Below are 24,060 nucleotides of genomic sequence, written 5' to 3'. Positions count from 1 at the left end.
CGTCTGCTGAGCCGCGTATCTAAGCCTATGTGCTGTGATACTGTCTGCTGAGCCGTGTATCTAAGCCTATGTGCTGTGATACCGTCTGCTGAGCCGTGTATCTGAGCCTATGTGCTATGATACCATCTGCTGAGCCGTGTATCTAAGCCTATGTGCTGTGATACCGTCTGCTGAGCCGTGTATCTAAGCCTATGTGCTGTAATACCGTCTGCTGAGCCGTGTATCTAAGCCTATGTGCTATACCATCTGCTGAGCCGTGTATCTAAGCCTATGTGCTGTGATACCATCTGCTGAGCCGTGTATCTGAGCCTATGTGCTATGATACCGTCTGCTGAGCCGTGTATCTAAGCTGTGATACTTTATGCGCTATACATAACTTAGTTTATAAACTTCCCTCATCACTTCCTCTCCTCGCAGTGACATCAGTGACAGGAAAGGGCGGGGTTTCCTACCAGACAGGGGCGGGGCTTCTGTCTCCCACGTCTCCCAGTAGAAGGGCGTGTCTGTAGTGGTGACGTAGCGGGAAGAGGGCGGGCTCTGGTGACGTAGTAGGCGGTTGTTGACGTGGCCCTCAGTGTACAGCGCCGGTTGTTCGGTGTTAGCGGCGGAATCATGAGCGAGCCTCACAAGCCGGACATCTCCGCCATCTTCAAGCGGCTCCGCTCCGTGCCCACCAACAAGGTGAGTCCTGGGGGGCGGCGGGGTCCTCGGCATCATCACCGGGGGTATGGTGGTGCCGACGGCGGCCGGGACATACCGGGGTACTGTGTGGATATACGGATGTACGGTAGGGGGCGACAACTGTACGACAAGTGCTCGGTGTACGCACGAGAGTTGTCGGCATATGATGTCACAGGCTGTAGGCGGAGCCAGACAACTCACCTGAGCTATGGGGGCGGGGCCGACAACGCGTCTGAGCTATTGGGGCGGGGCCGACTACTGTGTCTCCTGATCTGTAGACCCCGACAGCTGTGTCCCCTGATCTGTAGACCCCGACAGCTGTGTCCCCTGATCTGTAGACCCCCGACAGCTGTGTCCCCTGATCTATAGACCCCGACAGCTGTGTCCCCTGATCTATAGACCCCCGACAGCTGTGTCCCCTGATCTATAGACCCCCGACAGCTGTGTCCCCTGATCTGTAGACCCCCGACAGCTGTGTCCCCTGATCTGTAGACCCCCGACAGCTGTGTCCCCTGATCTGTAGACCCCCGACAGCTGTGTCCCCTGATCTGTAGACCCCCGACAGCTGTGTCCCCTGATCTATAGACCCCGACAGCTGTGTCCCCTGATCTATAGACCCCGACAGCTGTGTCCCCTGATCTATAGACCCCGACAGCTGTGTCCCCTGATCTATAGACCCCGACAGCTGTGTCCCCTGATCTATAGACCCCGACAGCTGTGTCCCCTGATCTGTAGACCCCGACAGCTGTGTCCTCTGCTCTATAGACCCCGACAGCTGTGTCCTCTGATCTATAGACCCCGACAGCTGTGTCCTCTGATCTATAGACCCCGACAGCTGTGTCCTCTGATCTGTAGACCCCCGACAGCTGTGTCCCCTGATCTGTAGACCCCCGACAGCTGTGTCCCCTGATCTGTAGACCCCCGACAGCTGTGTCCCCTGATCTATAGACCCCGACAGCTGTGTCCCCTGATCTATAGACCCCGACAGCTGTGTCCCCTGCTCTATAGACCCCCGACAGCTGTGTCCCCTGATCTATAGACCCCGACAGCTGTGTCCTCTGCTCTATAGACCCCGACAGCTGTGTCCTCTGCTCTATAGACCCCGACAGCTGTGTCCCCTGCTCTATAGACCCCGACAGCTGTGTCCTCTGATCTGTAGACCCCCGACAGCTGTGTCCCCTGATCTGTAGACCCCGACAGCTGTGTCCCCTGATCTGTAGACCCCGACAGCTGTGTCCTCTGCTCTGTAGACCCCGACAGCTGTGTCCCCTGATCTGTAGACCCCGACAGCTGTGTCCTCTGCTCTGTAGACCCCGACAGCTGTGTCCCCTGATCTGTAGACCCCGACAGCTGTGTCCCCTGATCTGTAGACCCCGACAGCTGTGTCCCCTGATCTATAGACCCCGACAGCTGTGTCCCCTGATCTATAGACCCCGACAGCTGTGTCCCCTGATCTGTAGACCCCCGACAGCTGTGTCCCCTGATCTGTAGACCCCCGACAGCTGTGTCCCCTGATCTGTAGACCCCCGACAGCTGTGTCCCCTGATCTGTAGACCCCCGACAGCTGTGTCCCCTGATCTGTAGACCCCCGACAGCTGTGTCCCCTGATCTGTAGACCCCCGACAGCTGTGTCCTCTGATCTGTAGACCCCCGACAGCTGTGTCCTCTGATCTGTAGACCCCCGACAGCTGTGTCCTCTGATCTGTAGACCCCCGACAGCTGTGTCCCCTGATCTGTAGACCCCCGACAGCTGTGTCCCCTGATCTGTAGACCCCCGACAGCTGTGTCCCCTGATCTGTAGACCCCCGACAGCTGTGTCCCCTGATCTGTAGACCCCCGACAGCTGTGTCCCCTGCTCTGTAGACCCCGGACAGCTGTGTCCCCTGCTCTGTAGACCCCGGACAGCTGTGTCCCCTGCTCTGTAGACCCCGGACAGCTGTGTCCCCTGCTCTGTAGACCCCGGACAGCTGTGTCCCCTGCTCTGTAGACCCCGGACAGCTGTGTCCCCTGCTCTGTAGACCCCGGACAGCTGTGTCCCCTGCTCTGTAGACCCCCGACAGCTGTGTCCCCTGCTCTGTAGACCCCCGACAGCTGTGTCCCCTGCTCTGTAGACCCCCGACAGCTGTGTCCCCTGCTCTGTAGACCCCCGACAGCTGTGTCCCCTGCTCTGTAGACCCCCGACAGCTGTGTCCCCTGCTCTGTAGACCCCCGACAGCTGTGTCCTCTGAGTGATGGGGGTCACCTGCCAGCCCAGGTGCAGTGTGGGTAATATTGGCTATGGTCACATGGTGCGGTGTAGTGTTTGTCTGTGGTCACATGGGGGAGATTTATCACAAACCTGTGTAGAGGAAGAGGGGTTCAGTTGCCCATAGCAACCAATCAGATCGCTTCTTTCATTTTTCAGGCCTCTGGTTGCTATGGGCAACTGAACCCCTCTTCCTCTACACAGGTTTGTGATAAATCTCCCCCATGCTGCTGTGCTACCTTCGGCTGTGGTCACATAGTGCAGTGTAGCGCCTTGCTGTGGTCACATGGTGCTGTGTAGTTTATTTTTGCGGTCACATGGTGCTGTGTAGTTTATTTTTGCGGTCACATGGTGCGGCGTAGTTTATTTTTGCGGTCACATGGTGCGGCGTAGTTTATTTTTGCGGTCACATGGTGCGGCGTAGTTTATTTTTGCGGTCACATGGTGCGGTGTAGTTTATTTTTGCGGTCACATGGTGCGGTGTAGTTTATTTTTGCGGTCACATGGTGCGGTGTAGTTTATTTTTGCGGTCACATGGTGCGGTGTAGCGCCTTGCCGTGGTCACGTGGTGCGGTGTAGTTTATTTTTGCGGTCACATGGTGCGGTGTAGCGCCTTGCTGTGGTCACGTGGTGCGGTGTAGTTTATTTTTGCGGTCACGTGGTGCGGTGTAGTTTATTTTTGCGGTCACATGGTGTGGTGTAGTTTATTTTTGCGGTCACATGGTGTGGTGTAGTTTATTTTTGCGGTCACATGGTGCGGTGTAGTTTATTTTTGCGGTCACATGGTGCGGTGTAGTTTATTTTTGCGGTCACGTGGTGCGGTGTAGTTTATTTTTGCGGTCACATGGTGCGGTGTAGTTTATTTTTGCGGTCACATGGTGCAGTGTAGTTTATTTTTGCGGTCACATGGTGTGGTGTAGTTTATTTTTGCGGTCACGTGGTGCGGTGTAGCCTTCGACTATGAAATTTCTGGATAATCTCCTGAGTCACCTCCACTGGAGAGAGAAATTTCTCCCCTTTTTCAAGACCTCTGCTACCTGTCGCTGAATAGGACCATTCTCGTTTTTTTTCTAGAGGCCGAGGGCTCACAGCTGAGGGTTTGTCACCATGTACCCGGTCACCTGTACATCCAGCAGCTGCCGCTCATCTCCACATAAACAAGCAGAACAACCTCCACCGCTGCTGTCAGTGAATAGAAACGTTATCAGTGCAGGTCTGAGGTCATAACCAGAACTGGAGAAAGACTAGTAACCTTTGTGAGCTGAAAGTTCCTGTTCGCTGACAGTAAGCAGAGATCTTGAAAACTAAGTCTAGATCAGTGGTCTCAAGCTGTGGCCCTCCAGCTGTTGCAAAACTTCAACTCCCAGCATGCCCGGACAGCCGATGGCTGTCCGGGCATGCTGGGAGTTGAAGTTTTGCAAAAGGGAAGCATTGATTTACCTTTCATGATCAGTGTGGATCCTCTGGAGGAGGCAGACAGGTGTTTTCACTGTCCGAGCATGCTGGGAGTTGGTTTTGCAAAAGGGAAGCCTTGATTTACCTTTCATGATCAGTGTGGATCCTCTGGAGGAGGCAGACAGGTGTTTTCACTGTCCGAGCATGCTGGGAGTTGGTTTTGCAAAAGGGAAGCCTTGATTTACCTTTCATGATCAGTGTGGATCCTCTGTAGGAGGCAGACAGGTTTTTGGCTGTCCCGGCATGCTGGGAGTTGAAGTTTTGCAACATCTGGAGGGCCACAGTTTGACTCTGCAGGTTGTTGTTATGAGATTTTGGCTCCAATCCCGAGTGGGTCAAAGGTTGAGGGTGACGGGATGATATTCAGGGACCTTTGCCCCTGAGAGGTGACGTTTACCTGGCCGGGGATTTATTCACAGCAGCGTCTGGCAGTCATCAAATTCTTTCCAGCAACAGCACCACTCTGGCCATGTCTGGTATTGCGGTGAAACCCCAGTTACCTGAGCTGCAGTGACATCATAAGGGTTGAGCTGCAATACCGGACCCAGCCTGTACACAAGAGTGGCGCTGTTTTATATGACATGAAGTGGATTTCATCTGCATCATTACAGGTAAATGGATGTAAGTTGATGCCTCGTACACCCAGGAGCTGTCACTGACTAAATCACCGAGCGCTTAGTCCTGTCTGAGGGCGGTGTCCTCCCTCTATGATTAATACGATATAAAACTTTATTTATAGCTGCCAAGGATAACAAATGTCTAGTGATGACGGCATCAGACCCATAATACAGGGGGGCAAATACTTTCATATAACTCAGGATCAGTACAGGATAAGTAATGTATGTACACAGTGACCTCACCAGCAGAATAGTGAGTACAGCTCTGGAGTATAATACAGGATATAACTCAGGATCAGTACAGGATAAGTAATGTAATGTATATACAGTGACCTCACCAGCAGAATAGTGAGTACAGCTCTGGAGTATAATACAGGATATAACTCAGGATCAGTAAAGGATAAGTAATGTAATGTATGTACACAGTGACCTCACCAGCAGAATAGTGAGTACAGCTCTAGGGTATAATACAGGATATAACTCAGGATCAGTACAGGATAAGTAATGTAATGTATGTACACAGTGATCTCACCAGCAGAATAGTGAGTACAGCTCTGGGGTATAATACAGGATATAACTCAGGATCAGTACAGGATAAGTAATGTAATGTATATACACAGTGACCTCCCCAGCAGAATAGTGAGTGCAGCTCTGGAGTATAATACAGGATATAACTCAGGATCAGTACAGGATAAGTAATGTATGTACACAGTGACCTCACCAGCAGAATAGTGAGTGCAGCTCTGGAGTATAATACAGGATATAACTCAGGATCAGTACAGGATAAGTAATGTAATGTATGTACACAGTGACCCCACCAGCAGAATAGTGAGTACAGCTCTGGAGTATAATACAGGATATAACTCAGGATCAGTACAGGATAAGTAATGTATGTACACAGTGACCTCTCCAGCAGAATAGTGAGCGCAGCTCTGGAGTATATACAGGATATAACTCAGGATCAGTACAGGATAAGTAATGTAATGTATGTACACAGTGACCTCACCAGCAGAATAGTGAGTACAGCTCTGGAGTATAATACAGGATATAACTCAGGATCAGTACTGGATAAGTAATGTAATGTATGTACACAGTGACCTCACCAGCAGAATAGTGAGTACAGCTCTGGGGTATAATACAGGATATAACTCAGGATCAGTACAGGATAAGTAATGTAATGTATGTACACAGTGATCTCACCAGCAGAATAGTGAGTACAGCTCTGGAGGATAATACAGAATATAACTCAGGATCAGTACAGGATAAGTAATGTAATGTATGTACACAGTGACCTCACCAGCAGAATAGTGAGTACAGCTCTGGAGTATAATGCAGGATATAACTCAGGATCAGTACAGGATAAGTAATGTAATGTATGTACACAGTGACCTCACCAGCAGAATAGTGAGTACAGCTCTGGAGTATAATACAGGATATAACGCAGGATCAGTACAGGATCAGTAATGTATGTACACAGTGACCTCACCAGCAGAATAGTGAGTGCAGCTCTGGAGGATAATACAGGATCAGTAATGTCATGTTGGACTCTTTCATCAGGTTTGCTTTGACTGTGGGGCCAAGAACCCGAGTTGGGCCAGTATTACATATGGCGTCTTCTTATGCATCGACTGCTCAGGGACTCACCGATCTCTCGGAGTTCATCTCAGTTTCATCAGGTAAGTACCAATTGGTGGTTTGTCGTCCATTTATGGTTCATCCCCCACCGTGTCCTGTACGTCCTGCGATCCATTCATTGTATAATCGTAGGTCGACCTGGTTTGACCCAAGTGTATACTGATCCGGGGAGATGGGTTCAGTCCTGATTCTCCAGTCCTCCCAGTCTGGGTCTCACTGGTCCCAGTTATATTTCCTCAGATCTTCCGTGTCCAGGATGATCTTGATGATGATGAGGAGAGCGGCGCGATCTGTACGTCCTCCGGATGAGATCATGGCGCTTGTCCGGTCCTCCCGGTGTAGCTGGTTATGCATCTTTGATAATCATTAAATTCCAGGAGACATCACTAATGAGATCATGTGATCAGATCATGTGATCCAAAGAAGTGTCATAAAGGATTATATCAATACAGTAATACAGGTTATCATATATCCTCATAACAGATCACATTGTGAGCGCGCCAAAGACGACATCCCTAAATACATACGTAGAAAGTTCACTCTCTGAATTCTATGGTTCGAGTGTCCGGACATCATTAAAAAAAGAAAGAAATTAGTAAAATGCAACGTCAACCGCAACAGAAGATTACACTTTATTATTTAAAGGGGTTATCCAGGAAAAAACGTATTTTTTTATATATATATCAACTGGCCCCAGAAAGTTAAACAGATTTGTAAATTACTTCTATTAAAAAATCTTAATCCTTTCAGTACTTATGAGCTTCTGAAGTTAAGGTTGTTCTTTTCTGTCTAAGTGCTCTCTGATGACACGTGTCTCAGGAAACACCCAGTTTAGAAGAGGTTTTCTATGGGGATTTGCTTCTAAACTGGGCGTTTCCTGAGACAGGTGTCATCAGAGAGGAATTAGACAGAAAAGAACAACCTTAATCCTTCCTCTTTTTTTTTTTTGTCTTGTCCACAGTGCTCTCTGCTGACACCTGATGCCCGTATCGGGAACTGTCCAGAGCAGGAGAAAATCCCCATAGCAAACCTATGCTGCTCTGGACAGTTCCTGACATGGACAGAGGTGTCAGCAGAGAGCACTGTGGTCAAGTCAAAAAAGAAAAGAATTTCCTCTGTAGCATACAGCTGTTATAAAATACTGGAAGGATTAAGATTTCTTAATAGAAGTGATTTACAAATCTGTTTAACTTTCTGGCACCAGTTGATTTAAAAAAAAAAAAAAAAAAAATGTTTCACCAGAGTACCCCTCTAGGGCTGGGTTCACATCACGTTTTTAGCAATACGGGACCGCATACTGCTGGGGAGGGAGCTAAGGCCGGGCGCTCCTGTATCCCTGCCGTATGCGGCCCGTATGTAATGTCTTTCAATGAACTGACCGGAGTGAAACGCTGTTCCCGGTCGGCTCATTTTTGCCCCCTTTGCGGTTTTTCCCACCGGACCTAAAACCGCAGTTTTAGGTCCGGTGGGAAAACCGCATACGGGGCAAAATTGAGCCGACCGGAAACACAGAAGGGGTGTGTGAAGATTTAAGTACACCCATAAAGCTGCCATAGTAATTAAGAGGGTAAGTAGTAGCCAGGTGCTTCTAAGTAAATGTCCTTGATAAATACAAAGATTTCTCTATATTTTATACATCAATTTTTTTTTTTATTCTTTTTTAAAAGATCAACTGAACTGGATTCAAACTGGTCGTGGTTCCAGCTGCGGTGCATGCAGGTCGGAGGAAATACTAACGCGGTAAGTCTGTTACGGTGATCTGTAATATACAGGTCAGGGAGGCAGAGAGTCTGGTGGGTGGGGGAGAGAGAGAGAGACCTAGAGCTCGTGGGAGAGAGAGAAAGTGACACCTAGTGCCCAGCGGAGAGAGAGAGAGAGACCTAGGGCCTAGTGGAGAGAAGGACCTAAGGAGAGACCTAGAGCCAATCAGAAAGAAAGAGAGAGCCCACGGGACACAAAAAATAGAGACCTAAAGCCCACGGGACACAAAAAATAGAGACCTAGAGCCCACGGGAGACAAAAAGAGAGAGACCTAGAGCCCGCAGGGGAGAGAGACCTAGAGCCCACGGGAGATAAAAAGAGAGAGACCTAAAGCCCACGGGGAGAGAGACCTAGAGCCCACAGGAGAGAGAGAGCGACCAAGAGCCCACGGGACACAAGAGAGAGACCTAGAGCCCATGGGAGACAAAAAAGAGAGAGACCTAGAGCCCATGGGTAGGGGGGGGGAGGAGAGACCTAGAGCCCACAGGGGAGAGAGAGACCTAGAGCCCACAGGGGAGAGAGACCGAGAGCCCACGGGAGATAAAAAGAGAGAGACCTAAAGCCCACGGGGAGAGAGACCTAGAGCCCACAGGAGAGAGAGAGCGACCAAGAGCCCACGGGAGACAAGAGAGAGACCTAGAGCCCATGGGAGACAAAAAAGAGAGAGACCTAGAGCCCATGGGAGACGAGAGAGACCTAGAGCCCATGGGAGACAAAAAAGAGAGAGACCTAGAGCCCACGGGAGACAAGAGAGAGACCTAGAGCCCACGGGACACAAGAGAGAGACCTAGAGCCCATGGGAGACAAAAAAGAGAGAGACCTAGAGCCCATGGGTAGGGGGGGGGGGGAGAGACCTAGAGCCCACAGGGGAGAGAGAGACCTAGAGCCCACAGGGGAGAGAGACCGAGAGCCCACGGGAGACAAAAAAGAGAGAGACCTAGAGCCCATGGGTGGGGGGGGGGGGGGGGGAGAGACCTAGGGCCCACGGGGGAGAGAGGGAGAGAGAGACCTAGAGCCCACGGGGAAGACCTAGAGGCTAGGGAGAGAGAGAGATTGATGTGTTGCCCTCTGGTGGGATGTAATCTGTGGCACTCGGATGGTTTCTGGCATCGTCTTACGTCCGCACGTTTCGTCCTTGCAGCTGGTCTTCTTCCGGCAGCACGGCTGCACCACCAACGATTCCAACGCCAAGTACAACAGCCGAGCCGCCAGTCTGTACAGGGAGAAGATAAAGGCCCTCGCGACCCAGGCGACAAGGAGGCACGGCACCCACGTAAGTAAACCATGCTATACCCCTGTCCACCACTAGGGGCCTGATCTGCACAGCTCATCCTCTAGTTATCACGTTCTCATTCACTGACAGCAAGCAGAGGATTTGTTATGGGAAACGATCCGCAGCTTATCCAGTTACCTGTGTCCTTTTATTATTGACAGCTCTGGATCGATGGCTGCGCGGCGCCCCCTCTGTCCCCCAAGGAGAAGGAAGAAGAAGACTTCTTCTCGTCTCATGTGGAGGTATCAGTACAGTATTCTGTGTATGGATTCCGATAATCCGCCATTCCTATGGTCCGTATTGTGGCGGATTTCCGGAACGTTCCAGGCTTCTCCGTTGTCTTCAGATCGGGAGAACTTCCTGCTAATCCAGCGCAGGAATATATTGGGGCCACGTGCCGGATTATCAGGATTTCCAGATGATTTGTGATCCTTCTCTCAGCAGATCAGAAATACGGAATGGGAGGAGCCGCAGGTATCGGATGATCTGATAAACCTGAGCGCACCGCAGCCCGTCCCTGACAGCAAAGAAGGTACCCGGCAGTCCTATGTAAATGTCTGACATTGAACAGCGTAAAAGACCTCCAGACGGTGCAAAACTACAACTCCCAGCATTTCTTTTTTTAATAGTTCAAACAATTCCGCATGTAGCAATGTCAGATCGAAAGATGCGAAAAGGGGAGGATTAGAATTTTTATTAAAGGGGTACTCCGGTGGAAAACTTTTTTTTATTTTTATATCAACTGGTGCCAGAAAGTTACACAGATTTGTAAATTACTTCTATTAAAAAATCTTAATCCTTCCAGCACTTTTTAGCAGCTGTATGCTACAGAGGAAATTCTTTTTCTTTTTTAATTTCTTTTTTGTCTTGTCCACAGTGCTCTCTGCTGACACCTCTGTCCGTATCAGGAACTGTCCAGTGTAGGAAAAATTCCCCATAGCAAACCTATGCTGCTCTGGACAGTTCCGGACACGGACAGAGGTGTCAGCAGAGAGCACTGTGGACAAGACAAAACAGAAATTAAAAAAGAACATAATTTCCTCTGTAGTATACAGCTGCTAATAAGTACTGAACGGATGAAGATTTTTTTTAATAGAAGTCATTTACAAATGTGTTTTTAACTTCCTGGCACCAGTTCATAAAAAAAAAAAAAAAAAAAAAAAAAAAGTTTTCCACCGGAGTACCCCTTTAAGGAGGGGATTTAAAAAAAAAAAAAAAAAATAAATATATATGAAACATTATTTTAAATGTAAAAAGGATCATTACAATTTTATTAGAGATTTTTTTTTTATTATGTTAAAACAATAATAATTGGGAAAATGGGGGTGATTGTTTGTTTTTTTACATTTTATTTAATTATTTTATCTTTTTAGTGGAAAATGGAAATTTAATTTTATTTAGAATTTTTTTAATTTTTTTTCAAAAAATTTAAAAACAAGAAAAGAACTTGAATTATTTTTTTAACCTTCCATAATAAAAAAAAATTCAAATGCTCCCGTTTTTCCATTAAAAAAGGGGATTTTTTTTTTTTTTGAAGAAAAAGAAAAAAAAAATATATATTTCTTTTTTTAAATAAACATTTTTTACTTTAGTATCATTTATAAAGGGGGGATGAGCATTATGGAGGGAATCTTTTTTTTAATATGTTAACCCCTTAATGACTTAGGACGAAAATGTTTGTCCTGATGCGATGGTACTTAAAGGGGTACTCTGCTGCTCAGCATTTGGAACAAACTGTTCTGAACACTGGAGCTGGTGCTGGGAGCTTGTGACATCATAGCCCCGCCCCCTAATGACTTCATGCCCCGCCCTCTCAATGCAAGTCTATGGGAGGGCGTGAGTGCCTAGCACTGTTCAGTATATGCAATATAATGATTGAACTAAATAGTCCCCTATGGGGTCTATATAAGTGTAATAAAAGTAGGTGGGGGGGGGGGGGAGTGAATAAGCCCCTCCCCCAATAAAAAATTCCCCCTTTTCCCTTTAAAAAACACAAAAAACATTTATAAATGAACACATCTGGTATCGCCCCATGTGTAAATGTCCGAACTATTAAAATATAATGTTAATAATAAATAAAATCGGTGAACGACTTAAAGGTAAAAAAAAAAAAAAAAAAAAAAAAAAAAGGTCATAAATTGCTGCATTTTGGTTACATCACATCCCAGAAAAATTTGATAAAAAGTCATAAAAAAAGTCACATACGCAAAAGTGGTTTCAATAAAAACGACAGATCATGGTGCAAAAAATTAGCCCTCATACAGCCCCGTATACGAAAAAATTGGGAGGCTATAGGGGTCATAATAGGGCGACCTAAAACATCCAAATTTTGTTTAAAAAAAGTTAGCTATGTTTTTTTTTTTTTTTTTTTTTATTGGTACAATAGTAGTAAAGCGGGTTAACATGGGGATCATTTTAATCGTCGTGACCCATAGAATATATACAACACGCCATTTTTACCGTAAAGTGTACTGCGTGAATACGAAACCCTCCAAAAGTTGCAAAATTGTGGTTTTCTTTTTAATTTCCTCACAAAATAAATAATTTTTGGTTACGCCGTACATTTTATGGTAAAATGAGTGATGTCATTTACAAAGTACAATTGGTCACACAAAAAATAAGCCCTAATGTGGGTCTGTGGATGGAAAAACAAAAAATTATGGATTTTTAGAAGGTGAGGAGGAAAAAACGAAAACGCAAAAATGAACTTGGGTACTCCACTGGAAAACAATTTTCTTTAAATCAACTGCTGCCAGAAAGTTAAACAGATTTGTAAATGACTCCTATTTAAAAATCTTAATCCTTCCAGTACTTATCAGCTGCTATTTGCTCCACAGGAAGTTTTTTTCTTTTTTGATTTCCTTTCTGTCTGACCACAGTGCTCTCTGCTGACACCTCTGTCCACGTCAGATACTTTCCAGAGCAGCATAGGTTTGCTATGGGGAGTTGCTCCTGCTCTGGACAGTTCCTAAAATGAACACAGGTGTCGGCAGAGAGCACTGTGCTCAGACAGAAGGGAAATCCAAAAAGAAAAAAAACTTCCTGTGGAGCAAATAGCAGCTGATAAGTACTGGAAGTATTAAGATTTTTTAATGGAAGTAATTAAAAAAATCTGTTTAACTTTCTGGCATCATTTGATCTAAAGAAATTTTTTTTTCCAGCGGAGTACCCCTTTTAAGGCCCAAATGGGCTTAGTCCTTAAAGGGGTATTCCAGGTAAAAACTTTTTTTTTTTTTTTACATATCAACTGGCTCCAGAAAGTTAAACAGATTTGTAAATTACTTCTATTAAAAAATCTTAATCCTTCCAATAATTATCAGCTGCTGAAGTTGAGTTGTTGTTTTCTGTCTGGCAACACTGCTCTCTGCTGACATCTCTGCTTGTCTCTGGAACTGCACACAGTCGAAGAGGTTTACTATTGGGATTTGCTTCTACTTTGGACAGTTCCCGAGACAGATGTCATCAGAGAGCACTTAGAAAAGAACAACTCAACTTCAGCAGCTCATAAGCACTGAAAGGATTAAGATTTTTTTAATAGAAGTAATTTACAAATCTGTTTAACTTTCTGGAGCCAGTTGATGTATAAAAAAAAGTTTTTCCTGGATAACCCCTTAAAGTGGTTAAAAAAACAAAAACAACAACAAAAAACAGTTTTATCTAGTATCTAATTCAGTGTGTCTCCAGCTGTTCAAAAAGTACAACTCCCAGCATGCCCTGACAGCCTTTGGCATGCTGGGAGCAGTTATTTTGCAACATCTGGAGGCACCCTGGTTGGGGAAACTTTGATGTGGTTATATAAAGTAAAGTATATTTTTGTGCCTACGTTCACTGACAGCCAGCAGAGGTCTCGCCCACTGACCTGTCTTTACCTTGTGTTCAGTTTCAGGTGAACCAGAAGTCGGGCCGAGCGTGGATTGCCTCAGCATGTCCCCCAAGGCGGCACCAGGTAACCCCGTGATGTCATACTCATTGCTGATGTCATATTTAAAGGGGGGGGGGGGCGGCTCCTTCTACATCAGTGTTCCCCAACACTTCGCCCTCCAGCTGTTGCAAACACTACAACTCCCAGCATGTCGGAGCATGCCGAGGGTTGAATAGTATTTGCATATGCTGGAGAACCGCAGGTTGGGGGAATGTTGAGACCAGGAGACGCTTTCCACCGGAACCCCCCTTTAAATCCCACAAAGCCGACTCCTTAAAGGGCCGGTACGGAGGCAGTAGGAGCGGCGCCCCCTTGTGGATGTTGTGCTCGTGGCTCCCTGTAAACCTGTCTTGTCTGTCTTTTTGTTGCAGACGATTCAATGAATTTAATGTCTGCAGGAAGCGCTGCAGCAGCTGCCAAAGGTGATCCTCCTCCTCCTCCGCTTCAGCCTCCACTGATCTGTGCCCCGCCCCCTGCACCGCTACATAATCCGCACATACAAATCCCACCTGATCGCCCCCTTAAAGGGCCACCGCACCACCGTCGTGGTCCTTTATACGGGTGCGGATCAGGATTCACAGGGGTGTGTTCCCATAGGACGATGAAATTCCTTTAATCCGGCATCCGGTAAACTGCGAAGTCCGATAATCCGGCGCAGAATTAAAACGCGATTCTGTATTGACGACGGCAAATATTGGGGTGGGACGCATTGGACTGTGACCGTCTGATAATCCGGCACTTGTTAGTGTCAGATTAAAGGAATTTTATTGTTTTAAGACAGTGATTCCCGACCAAGGTGCCTATGGCTGTTGCAAAACTACAACTCCCAGCATGCCCGGACAGCCTTTGGCTGTCCGGGCATGCTGGGAGTTGTAGTTTTGCAACAGTCGGAGGCTCCCTGGTTGGAAAGAAACACTGGTCTAAGATCTTTCATAGAGGGATGGCTCTCAGTGCACAGAATGGGGGTTTACTGGTGATAGATGTCAAGTTAGGGGGGTCCACATTGGTGGTGGTCTAGTAATTGGAGTCCTGCCTTAGTGTTCTCAACACATGGGACCACCGGGTCGATCTCTCCACTGGAAAAAAAAAACTAAGCAAAAAAGATTTAATAAAAAAAAAAAAATATACATATATACATGCTCAGCTGGCTTGAGCAAGCATTACTTTTAAAGGGCCAGTCCAGTTCAATGATTGGAACACATGGGATTGGCAGGTTTTATATCTCCAATAACAGAGAAAAGTGGGAAAAAAACTAAAACAAACCATGCACGCTCAGCTGGGTTGGGCATGCATGACTCTTGTCTAGTCTAGGTCTTGTCCAGTACCACTACAGTGATTGGAAAAAACAGTGATGGGGCTGACAGGTTGTCTCTCCCCACTGAAAGAAGAAAAAGAAAACATGCACGCTCAGCTGGGTTGAGCAAGCATCACTCTTAAAGGGACAGCCCAGTCCCCATTGAGAAAAAAAACAACATAAACACTCAGCTGGGTTGGGCATGCATCACTCTTAAAGGGACAGCCCAGTCCCCACTGAAAGAAAAGAAAAAAACATGCACACTCAGCTGGATTGAGCAAGCATCACTCTTAAAGGGCCAGTCAAGTCCCCACTGAAAGAAAAGAAAAAAACATGCACACTCAGCTGGGTGGGGCATGTATCACTCTTAAAGGGACAGTCCAGTCCCACTACAGTGATTGGAAAACATGGGGCTGGCAGGTTGCCTCTCCCCACTAAAAGAAGAAGGTAAAAAAAAAAAACATGCACACTCAGCTGGGTTGAGCAAGCATCACTCTTAAAGGGCCAGTCAAGTCCCCACTGAAAGAAAAGAAAAAAAAACATGCACACTCAGCTGGGTTGAGCAAGCATCACTCTTAAAGGGCCAGTCAAGTCCCCACTGAAAGAAAAGAAAAAAACATGCACACTCAGCTGGGTTGAGCAAGTATCACTCTTAAAGGGACAGTCCAGTCCCACTACAGTGATTGGAAAACATGGGGCTGGCAGGTCATCTCTCCCCACTGAAAGGAAAGGGAAAAAAAAAGGAAAGAGAAAAAAAAAATGCACGCTCAGCTGGGTTGAGCATGCATCACTTTTTTAAAGGGTCAGTCCAGTCCGGCTTCGGTGATTGGACACATGAGACCAGCAGGTCTTATTTCCCCACCGAAAGAAAAAATAAACAAATAAAAATAAATAAATAACATGCACGCTCAGCTGGGTTGAGCAAGCGTCACTCTTAAAGTGCCAGTCCAGTCTTTGTAAGCGTAATCGCTGTACAGTGAGACTTTCTGCAGCCTTTTATAGTAAATGTTGATTCCTCACAGTTTTCAAGATCTCTGCTTGCATTTAGCACAGTCGTCTTTACATTTTGGACACAGCTGAGGGTTTGTTACAACTGCCCGGCTTTGGTTCATTATAACAAATGAGACTACATTGTAACAAACCCTCAGCTCTGAAAACTGTTAGCTGAGGAATTGCTGTGGAATATAAGGAAACCTATGTTCTGTCTTGGACATAAGAATGACCCCCCCCCCCCCCCCCCCCCCCCGTTCACTGACAGCAAGCAGAGCTCCTGGAAATGGTGAAAAGGTTTTGATACACCATGGGGGAAAATTATGTAATTCCCAACACAACAGCACAAAGTGCCAAATAATAAGGTGCAGTGATAAGACTCCACACCCTCTTTCTCTCTGCAAAGCCAAGAGGGTTCATGGATATTGTAGGCAGCATTAGGGAATTTTTAATCATTATGACTGAAAACCTCCCTGCCTGCCACATCAGGTAAAACAGGTAAGCACAGGGCACACACAAGAACCTCTACGTTATTCTCTAGTACAGTGTTTCCCAAGCAAGGTGCCTCCAGATGTTGCAAAACTACAACTCCCAGCATGCCCGGACAACCGTTGGCTGTCCGGGCATGCTGGGAGTTGTAGTTTTGCAACATCTGGAGGCACCCTGCTTGGGAAACACTGCTCTAGTAATGGCCTATATAAGAAATGCGATTTAGTGCATTTCCTTGTGTCACCAGCAGATGTCGCTGTTGTTGCAATTTACATTATTTTCCAATACTGATTGTCCTGGGGGCCCCAGAGCGAGCGGGACGGGCCCCATTGTAGTGTCGGGGTTCTAACTCTACTCTCGCTGATGCATGTGTGACCACTTCTCGGCCTCTGTCGGTAAGTCTCCGCTTCTCGGAACGTTCCGGAACCTTGTGCTGTATTCCCGGTTTCCTTGGCTGCGCTTGTGTCACGTGCTCCCCTGTAATTCTGGCTTGCCGCCGCGTCGATTTTCCGTCCGTTCTCCCGCTAGGTCTTTGCGGCGCGGTAACGTCTGTTCTTTCACTTGCAGAAGGCGGGTCACTCTTCAAGAAGAAGCCCGGACCGGCCAAAAAAGGGGTGAGAGACGCCGTATGCACCGTACCGTACACATTTACCACCGCCGGAGCTGCATTCACAGGAAGCTGAGCCGTCCTCCCGATGTCAGGTGACCCTGATCACATGACAAGACCCTGAACAAGCAGGGAATGCTGGGAGATTTCAGCTCTGCGGAATTGTGACTGCAGCTGTGGTCTAATAGGCAGAGACATTTATGTCATGTGACTGATCAGCCGCTCCCTATATAACGGATCTCTGTATATCTCCTCCATTCTGCAGCTCGGGGCCAAAAAGGCTGGACTGGGGGCCCAGAAGGTGAGCAGCAAGAGCTTCAGCGAGATCGAGAAGCAAGCGCAGAACATCGACAAGATCAAGGAGCAGGAGCTGAGCAATGTCAGTAAGAAGACCGAGGAGCCCATGTGAGTATACAGCAGAATAGTGAGTGCAGCTCTGAGGTATAATACAGGATATAACTCAGGATCAGTACAGGATAAGTAATGTAATGTATGTACACAGTGACATCACCAGCAGAATAGTGAGTACAGCTCTGGGGTATAATACAGGATATAACTCAGGATCAGTACAGGATAAGTAATGTAATGTATGTACACAGTGACCTCACCAGCAGAATAGTGAGTCCAGCTCTGGAGTATAATACAGGATATAACTCAGGATCAGTACAGGATAAGTAATGTAATGTATGTACACAGTGACCTCACCAGCAGAATAGTGAGTACAGCTCTGGAGTATAATACAGGATATAACTCAGGATCAGTACAGGATAAGTAATGTAATGTATGTACACAGTGACCTCACCAGCAGAATAGTGAGTACAGCTCTGGAGTATAATACAGGATATAACTCAGGATCAGTACAGGATAAGTAATGTAATGTATGTACACAGTGACCTCACCAGCAGAATAGTGAGTACAGCTCTGGAGTATAATACAGGATATAACTCAGGATCAGTACAGGATAAGTAATGTAATGTATGTACACAGTGACCTCACCAGCAGAATAGCGAGTACAGCTCTAGGGTATAATACAGGATATAACTCAGGATCAGTACAGGATAAGTAATGTAATGTATGTACACAGTGATCTCACCAGCAGAATAGTGAGTACAGCTCTGGAGTATAATACAGGATATAACTCAGGATCAGTACAGGATAAGCAAATGTAATGTATATACACAGTGATCTCACCAGCAGAATAGTGAGTACAGCTCTGGAGTATAATACAGGATATAACTCAGGATCAGTACAGGATAAGTAATGTAATGTATGTACACAGTGACCTCACCAGCAGAATAGTGAGTACAGCTCTGGGGTATAATACAGGATATAACTCAGGATCAGTACAGGATCAGTAATGTAATGTATGTACACAGTGACCTCACCAGCAGAATAGTGAGTACAGCTCTGGAGTATAATACAGGATATAACTCAGGATCAGTACAGGATAAGTAATGTAATGTATGTACACAGTGACCTCACCAGCAGAATAGTGAGTACAGCTCTGGAGTATAATACAGGATATAACTCAGGATCAGTACAGGATAAGTAATGTAATGTATGTACACAGTGACCTCACCAGCAGAATAGTGAGTACAGCTCTGGAGTATAATACAGTATATAACTCAGGATCAGTACAGGATAAGTAATGTAATGTATGTACACAGTGACCTCACCAGCAGAATAGTGAGTACAGCTCTGGAGTATAATACAGGATATAACTCAGGATCAGTACAGGATAAGTAATGTAATGTATGTACACAGTGATCTCACCAGCAGAATAGTGAGTACAGCTCTGGAGTATAATACAGGATATAACTCAGGATCAGTACAGGATAAGCAAATGTAATGTATATACACAGTGATCTCACCAGCAGAATAGTGAGTACAGCTCTGGAGTATAATACAGGATATAACTCAGGATCAGTACAGGATAAGTAATGTAATGTATGTACACAGTGACCTCACCAGCAGAATAGTGAGTACAGCTCTGGGGTATAATACAGGATATAACTCAGGATCAGTACAGGATCAGTAATGTAATGTATGTACACAGTGACCTCACCAGCAGAATAGTGAGTACAGCTCTGGAGTATAATACAGGATATAACTCAGGATCAGTACAGGATAAGTAATGTAATGTATGTACACAGTGACCTCACCAGCAGAATAGTGAGTACAGCTCTGGAGTATAATACAGGCTATAACTCAGGATCAGTACAGGATAAGTAATGTAATGTATGTACACAGTGACTCCACCAGCAGAATAGTGAGTACAGCTCTGGAGTATAATACAGGATATAACTCAGGATCAGTACAGGATAAGTAATGTAATGTATGTACACAGTGACCTCACCAGCAGAATAGTGAGAACAGCTCTGGAGTATAATACAGGATATAACTCAGGATCAGTACAGGATAAGTAATGTAATGTATGTACACAGTGACCTCACCAGCAGAATAGTGAGTACAGCTCTGGAGTATAATACAGGATATAACTCAGGATCAGTACAGGATAAGTAATGTATGTAGCACACAGGTAGGTTGTGCTGTGCTGACCACTAGATGGCGCTCTCCTCTCGGTAATTACAGTATATACAGTAGATAGGTGACGCGGCTCTGCTGTAACGTGGTCTCTCGGTGTCTGCTCCATTAGAGTTTCCTCTCTCCGTCTCGCTTACAAAGAAATGGAAATTCAGAAGCAGAAGGACGACGAGAAGATGAAGAATCTCCCGGCAAAGAAAAAGGCGGAAGCCGAGCGCCTCGGGATGGGATTCGGAAATCGGAGGTAGGAGAAGTGACCTGGCAGAGTCCCCGAGGATCGTCATTACACAGGGTCACACATAGGGGGCGCTTATTTATCTTATTGACTTACATCCTTCTCTCGGTTCCTCAGCGGGATCTCACATTCCGTCCTCGCAGAAATGCAAACTATCGAGCAGGAAGCCCCGAGGACGTCCAAACCCAAGAAGACCTATCATGACGACGGCCCGGACGACTTCTTCAGCAGCACCCGATCCCGGTGAGATATTACAATAGTCGCCGACCGTCCTGTCTGACAGTCTGGGGGGTACAGATACATTGTAGGGGTTGTCTTGCAACAGCCGGGAACCCGACGTTAATGGCGGACATTAGTGATCCCGCTGATGTCCACCATTAACCCTTCAGATTCCATGATCAATACTGATGACGGCATTTGAGGTATTAGGGGGGCTTTGTAAGACTCATTGGACCACACGCACTTCGATTGCGGGGGTCCAATAGGTCAAGATGGCGGACAGTATTATATACAATTAATCACCTAGGTGATCAATTGTATGTAAAATTGATAAACCCAACATTCGTAGGTCCAATTTGGGTTAAAGGGGTGCTCCGCCCTCTCCAAAGGATAAGATGTCTGATCGCGGGGGTCCCACTGCTGGGGACCCCCACGATCTCGGCTGCGGCACCCCAGAAATCCGGTGCCCAGAGCAAACCTCGCTCCATGCCGAATGACTGGCGATGCGAGGTGGAGGCTCGTGATGCCACGCCTGCTCGTGATGTCATGACCACGCCCCCTCAATGCAAGTCTATGTCACGCCCCCTCCCATAGACTTGCATTGAGGGGGCGTGGCCGTGACGTCACAAGTGCGGCTTGGCCATAACATTACAAGCCTCCAGCCTCTAAACGAACGCCGGGTGCATAGGGGATAAGATGTCTAGGGGCGGAGTACTTCTTTTAAGATGGTGGCCGGATTTAAGCTCAACTACTCTAGACTGCTCCAGGGATCATAGTGTCATGTGACTACCCCCACTCCCACAGATCGACCCCCCCCTGCCCAGGTCTAACCTTTGGTCTTACCCTAGAAAACCCTAACCGATACACACTCACAGAGAATCACAACCCGACGGGTTTCCTCCACATATGGTAGCTTCCTCAGGGGTTAAAAAAAAACAAGGTGTACATGACATAAGTAATCCTATACCAGTCAATGGCCCTCGGAGCTGAATGAACCGTGAAGCAAACACAAAAAGACAAGGGGGGGGGGGGGGTGAGCGGAGTCTGGCAGCAGGTGATGTCATACCGCCAAACACTCTGCTTGCTCACCGTGACCAGGGGCGTAAATTCATGAATAGTGTGCCGGATCCCAGATACACGAGCCGGCAACCTTGTTGCCGTTCAGCTTAAAGTAGCATTAAAGGGGTATTCCAGGAAAAAACTTTATATATATATCAACCGGCTCCAGAAAGTTAAACAGATTTGTAAATTACTTCTATTAAAAAATCTTACTCCTTCCAATAATTATCAGCTGCTGAAGTTGAGTTGTTCTTTTCTGTCTAGCAACAGTGCTCTCTGCTGACACCTCTGTCTGTCTCGGGAACTGCACAGAGTAGAAGAGATTTGCTATGGGAATTTGCTTCTACTCTGGACGGTTCCCGAGACAGGTGTCATCAGAGAACACTAAGACAGAAAAGAACAACTCAACTTCAGCAGATCATAAGTACTGAAAGGATTGATTTTTTTATAGAAGTAATTTACAAAATTGTTTAACTTTCTGGAGCCAGTTGAGATAGAGATATAGATAGATATATAGATATATAGAGAGAGATATATAGATATAGAGAGAGAGAGAGAGATATAGATATAGAGATATATAGAGATAGATAGATAGATATATAGAGAGATAGAGATATAGATATAATATAAAAAGTATTTTTCCTGGATAACCCCTTTAGGGGGGTACTCTGAGGGGGAAAAATTTTTTTTTTTCAAGTCAACTGGTGCCAGAAAGTTATACAGATTTTTAAATTAGTTCTATATAAAAATGTTTTAAATGTTTTAATCTTTCTAATACTTATCAGCTGCTGTATGCTCCAGAGGAAGTTGTGTAGTCCTTTCCAATCTGACCACAGTGCTCTCTGCTGCCAACTATGTCCATGTCAGGAACTGTCTGTAGCTGGAGAGATTACCTATAGGGATTTGTTACAGTTCCTGACACGGACAAAGGTGGCAGCAGAGAGCACTGTGGTCAGACTGGAAAGAACTACACAACTTCCTCTGGAGCATCCAATGGCTGATAAGTACTGGAAGGATTAAGATTTTTAAATAGTAATTTACAAATCTGTATAACCTTATGGAGCCAGTTGAATGAAAAAAATATATATTATTTTTTTAGGGATGCACTGAAAGGGAAATTTTGGGCCGGAACCAAAAATTTACGTTGTACTTGGCCAAAAAACGAAACCGAGGGGGCGGGGCTATGACGTCACAAGCTCCCGACTCCAGCGTTCGGAACAGTTTGTTCCAAATGCTGTAACGACCACGGACGTAAATGTATGTCCTGGTTTGGCGGTACTTCGCGCACCAGGACGTACATTTACGTCCTGTGTATGACCATGAGCATCGAAACGGTGCTCGCATCATACATGGCAGGTTCCGGCTGCTAGCAGCAGCTGGGGACCCGCCAGTAATGGACGACATCCGCAATCGCTCGGATGTCCGCCATTAACCCCTCAGATGCCGTAATCAATACAGATCACAGCATCTGCGGCAGTGCGGTACTTTAAATGGATGATCGGATCGCCCGCGGCGCTGCCACGGCGATCCGATCATCCAGCATGGCGACCGGAGGTCCCCTCACCTGCCTCCGGCCGTCTCCCGGGGTCTTCTGCTCTGGTCTGCGATCGAGCAACCGATAATACTGATCAGTGCTGTGTCCTATACATAGCACTGAACATTATTAGCAATCACATTATTGCTATAGATAGTCCCCTATGGGGACATAAAAAGTGTAAAAAAAAAAAAAAAAAAAAGTTGAAAAATTTTAAAATAAAAAGTTTATTAAAAAGTGAAAAATCCCCTCCCCCAATAAAAATGAAAGTTGTCAGTTTTTTCTATTTCACCCCCAAAAAGCGTAATTTTTTTTTTATAACGATATTTGGTATCGCCGGGTGCGTAAATGTCCGAACTGTCAAAATTTAATGTTAATGATTCTGTACGGTGAATGGCATAAACGTAAAAAATAAAAAAAAGGCAAAAAATGCTGCTTTTTGGTCACATTGTATAAAAATAAAAAAAAGTAGTAAAAAATGATTTAAAAGTTTTATATATGTAAATGTGGTATTGATAAAGTACAGATGACGGCGCAAAAAATGAGCCCTCGTACCGCCCTATATACGGAAAAATGAAAAAGTTATAGGTGGTCAAAATAGGGCGATTTTAGATTACTGATTTTGTACAAAAAGTTTTAGATTTTTTTTTAAGTGGTACAAAAATATAAAAGTATCTAACCATGGGGATCATTTTAGTCATATTATCCCACAGAATAAAGAACACTTGTCAATTTTACCGTAAAGTGTTTAGCTTGAAAACGAACCCCTCCAAAATGTGCAAAATTGTGGTTTTCATTTAAAACTTCCTCCCTAAAAAAAACATTTGGGGGGTTCGCCGTACATTTTATGGTAAAGTGAGAGGTTTCATTACAAAGTACAATTGGTCACGCAAAAAACAAGCCCTTATATGGGTCTGTAGAGGGAAATAGAAAGGAGTTATGGATTTTAGAAGGCGAGGAGGAAAAAACGAAAACGCAATGGTCCTGGTCCTTAAGGGGTTAAGCCGGGCCCTCCCAGGCTGCTGCAGGAAAGGCCAGATAAGGTCCTGTTTACATAAACCACCCAAATGAAGTGGAGTTTATGGCTGGATCACCCGTCTCCGCTCGCCCATGTTATTCTGTGTTTGCTTCACGGTCCAGACGCCTCCGAGGGCCATTGAGCGGTGAATGTCCTTACAGAACGCGGTGATGGCAAATATGTTGGTTTTGTGTTTTGTGTATATATTTGTTTTGTGTATATATTTATATTTATTTGTTTTGTTTTGTGTATATATTTGTTTTGTTTTGTGTATTTGTTTTTGTTTTGTTTTGTGTATATATTTATTTGTTTTGTGTATATATTTATGTTGTTTTGTTTTGTGTATATATTTATTTGTTTTTGTGTGTATATATTTGTTTTGTGTATATATTTGTTTTGTGTATATATTTATTTGTTTTGTGTATATATTTGTTTTGTGTATTTATTTGTTTTTGTTTTGTGTATATATTTATTTATGTTTT

General features: G+C 45.6%; 2 protein-coding genes across 4 annotated transcripts in view; one reads left to right on the top strand and one right to left on the bottom strand.

Annotated features, from left to right (window-relative positions):
- Positions 1-679, bottom strand: part of LOC130267695 (hepatitis A virus cellular receptor 1 homolog) — a 40,668-nt gene extending 39,989 nt beyond the window's left edge. Inside the window, exon 1 of the mRNA XM_056517779.1 lies at positions 453-679. The gene's annotated coding sequence lies outside the window, so the exon portion shown is untranslated. The remainder of the gene's footprint in view (positions 1-452) is intronic.
- Positions 469-19,991, top strand: ARFGAP3 (ADP ribosylation factor GTPase activating protein 3; the record flags this gene model as incomplete). 3 transcript variants are annotated; one of them, XM_056517771.1, is given in 12 exon segments in its annotated part: positions 469-681; positions 6,556-6,674; positions 8,301-8,373; positions 9,536-9,667; positions 9,829-9,909; positions 10,112-10,199; positions 13,548-13,613; positions 13,961-14,011; positions 16,930-16,976; positions 17,235-17,374; positions 19,626-19,757; positions 19,866-19,991. In XM_056517771.1, coding segments are annotated over 12 exon segments (1,124 nt in total), but the record flags the coding sequence as incomplete, so codon positions are not given.
- Positions 19,992-24,060: the final 4,069 nt, after the last annotated feature.

This window comes from Hyla sarda, chromosome 4 (assembly GCF_029499605.1).
Source record: "Hyla sarda isolate aHylSar1 chromosome 4, aHylSar1.hap1, whole genome shotgun sequence".
Lineage (NCBI taxonomy): Eukaryota > Metazoa > Chordata > Amphibia > Anura > Hylidae > Hyla > Hyla sarda.
The sequence above is the reverse complement of the archived record's forward strand: the minus strand, read 5'-3'. Positions and strand labels throughout refer to the sequence as shown.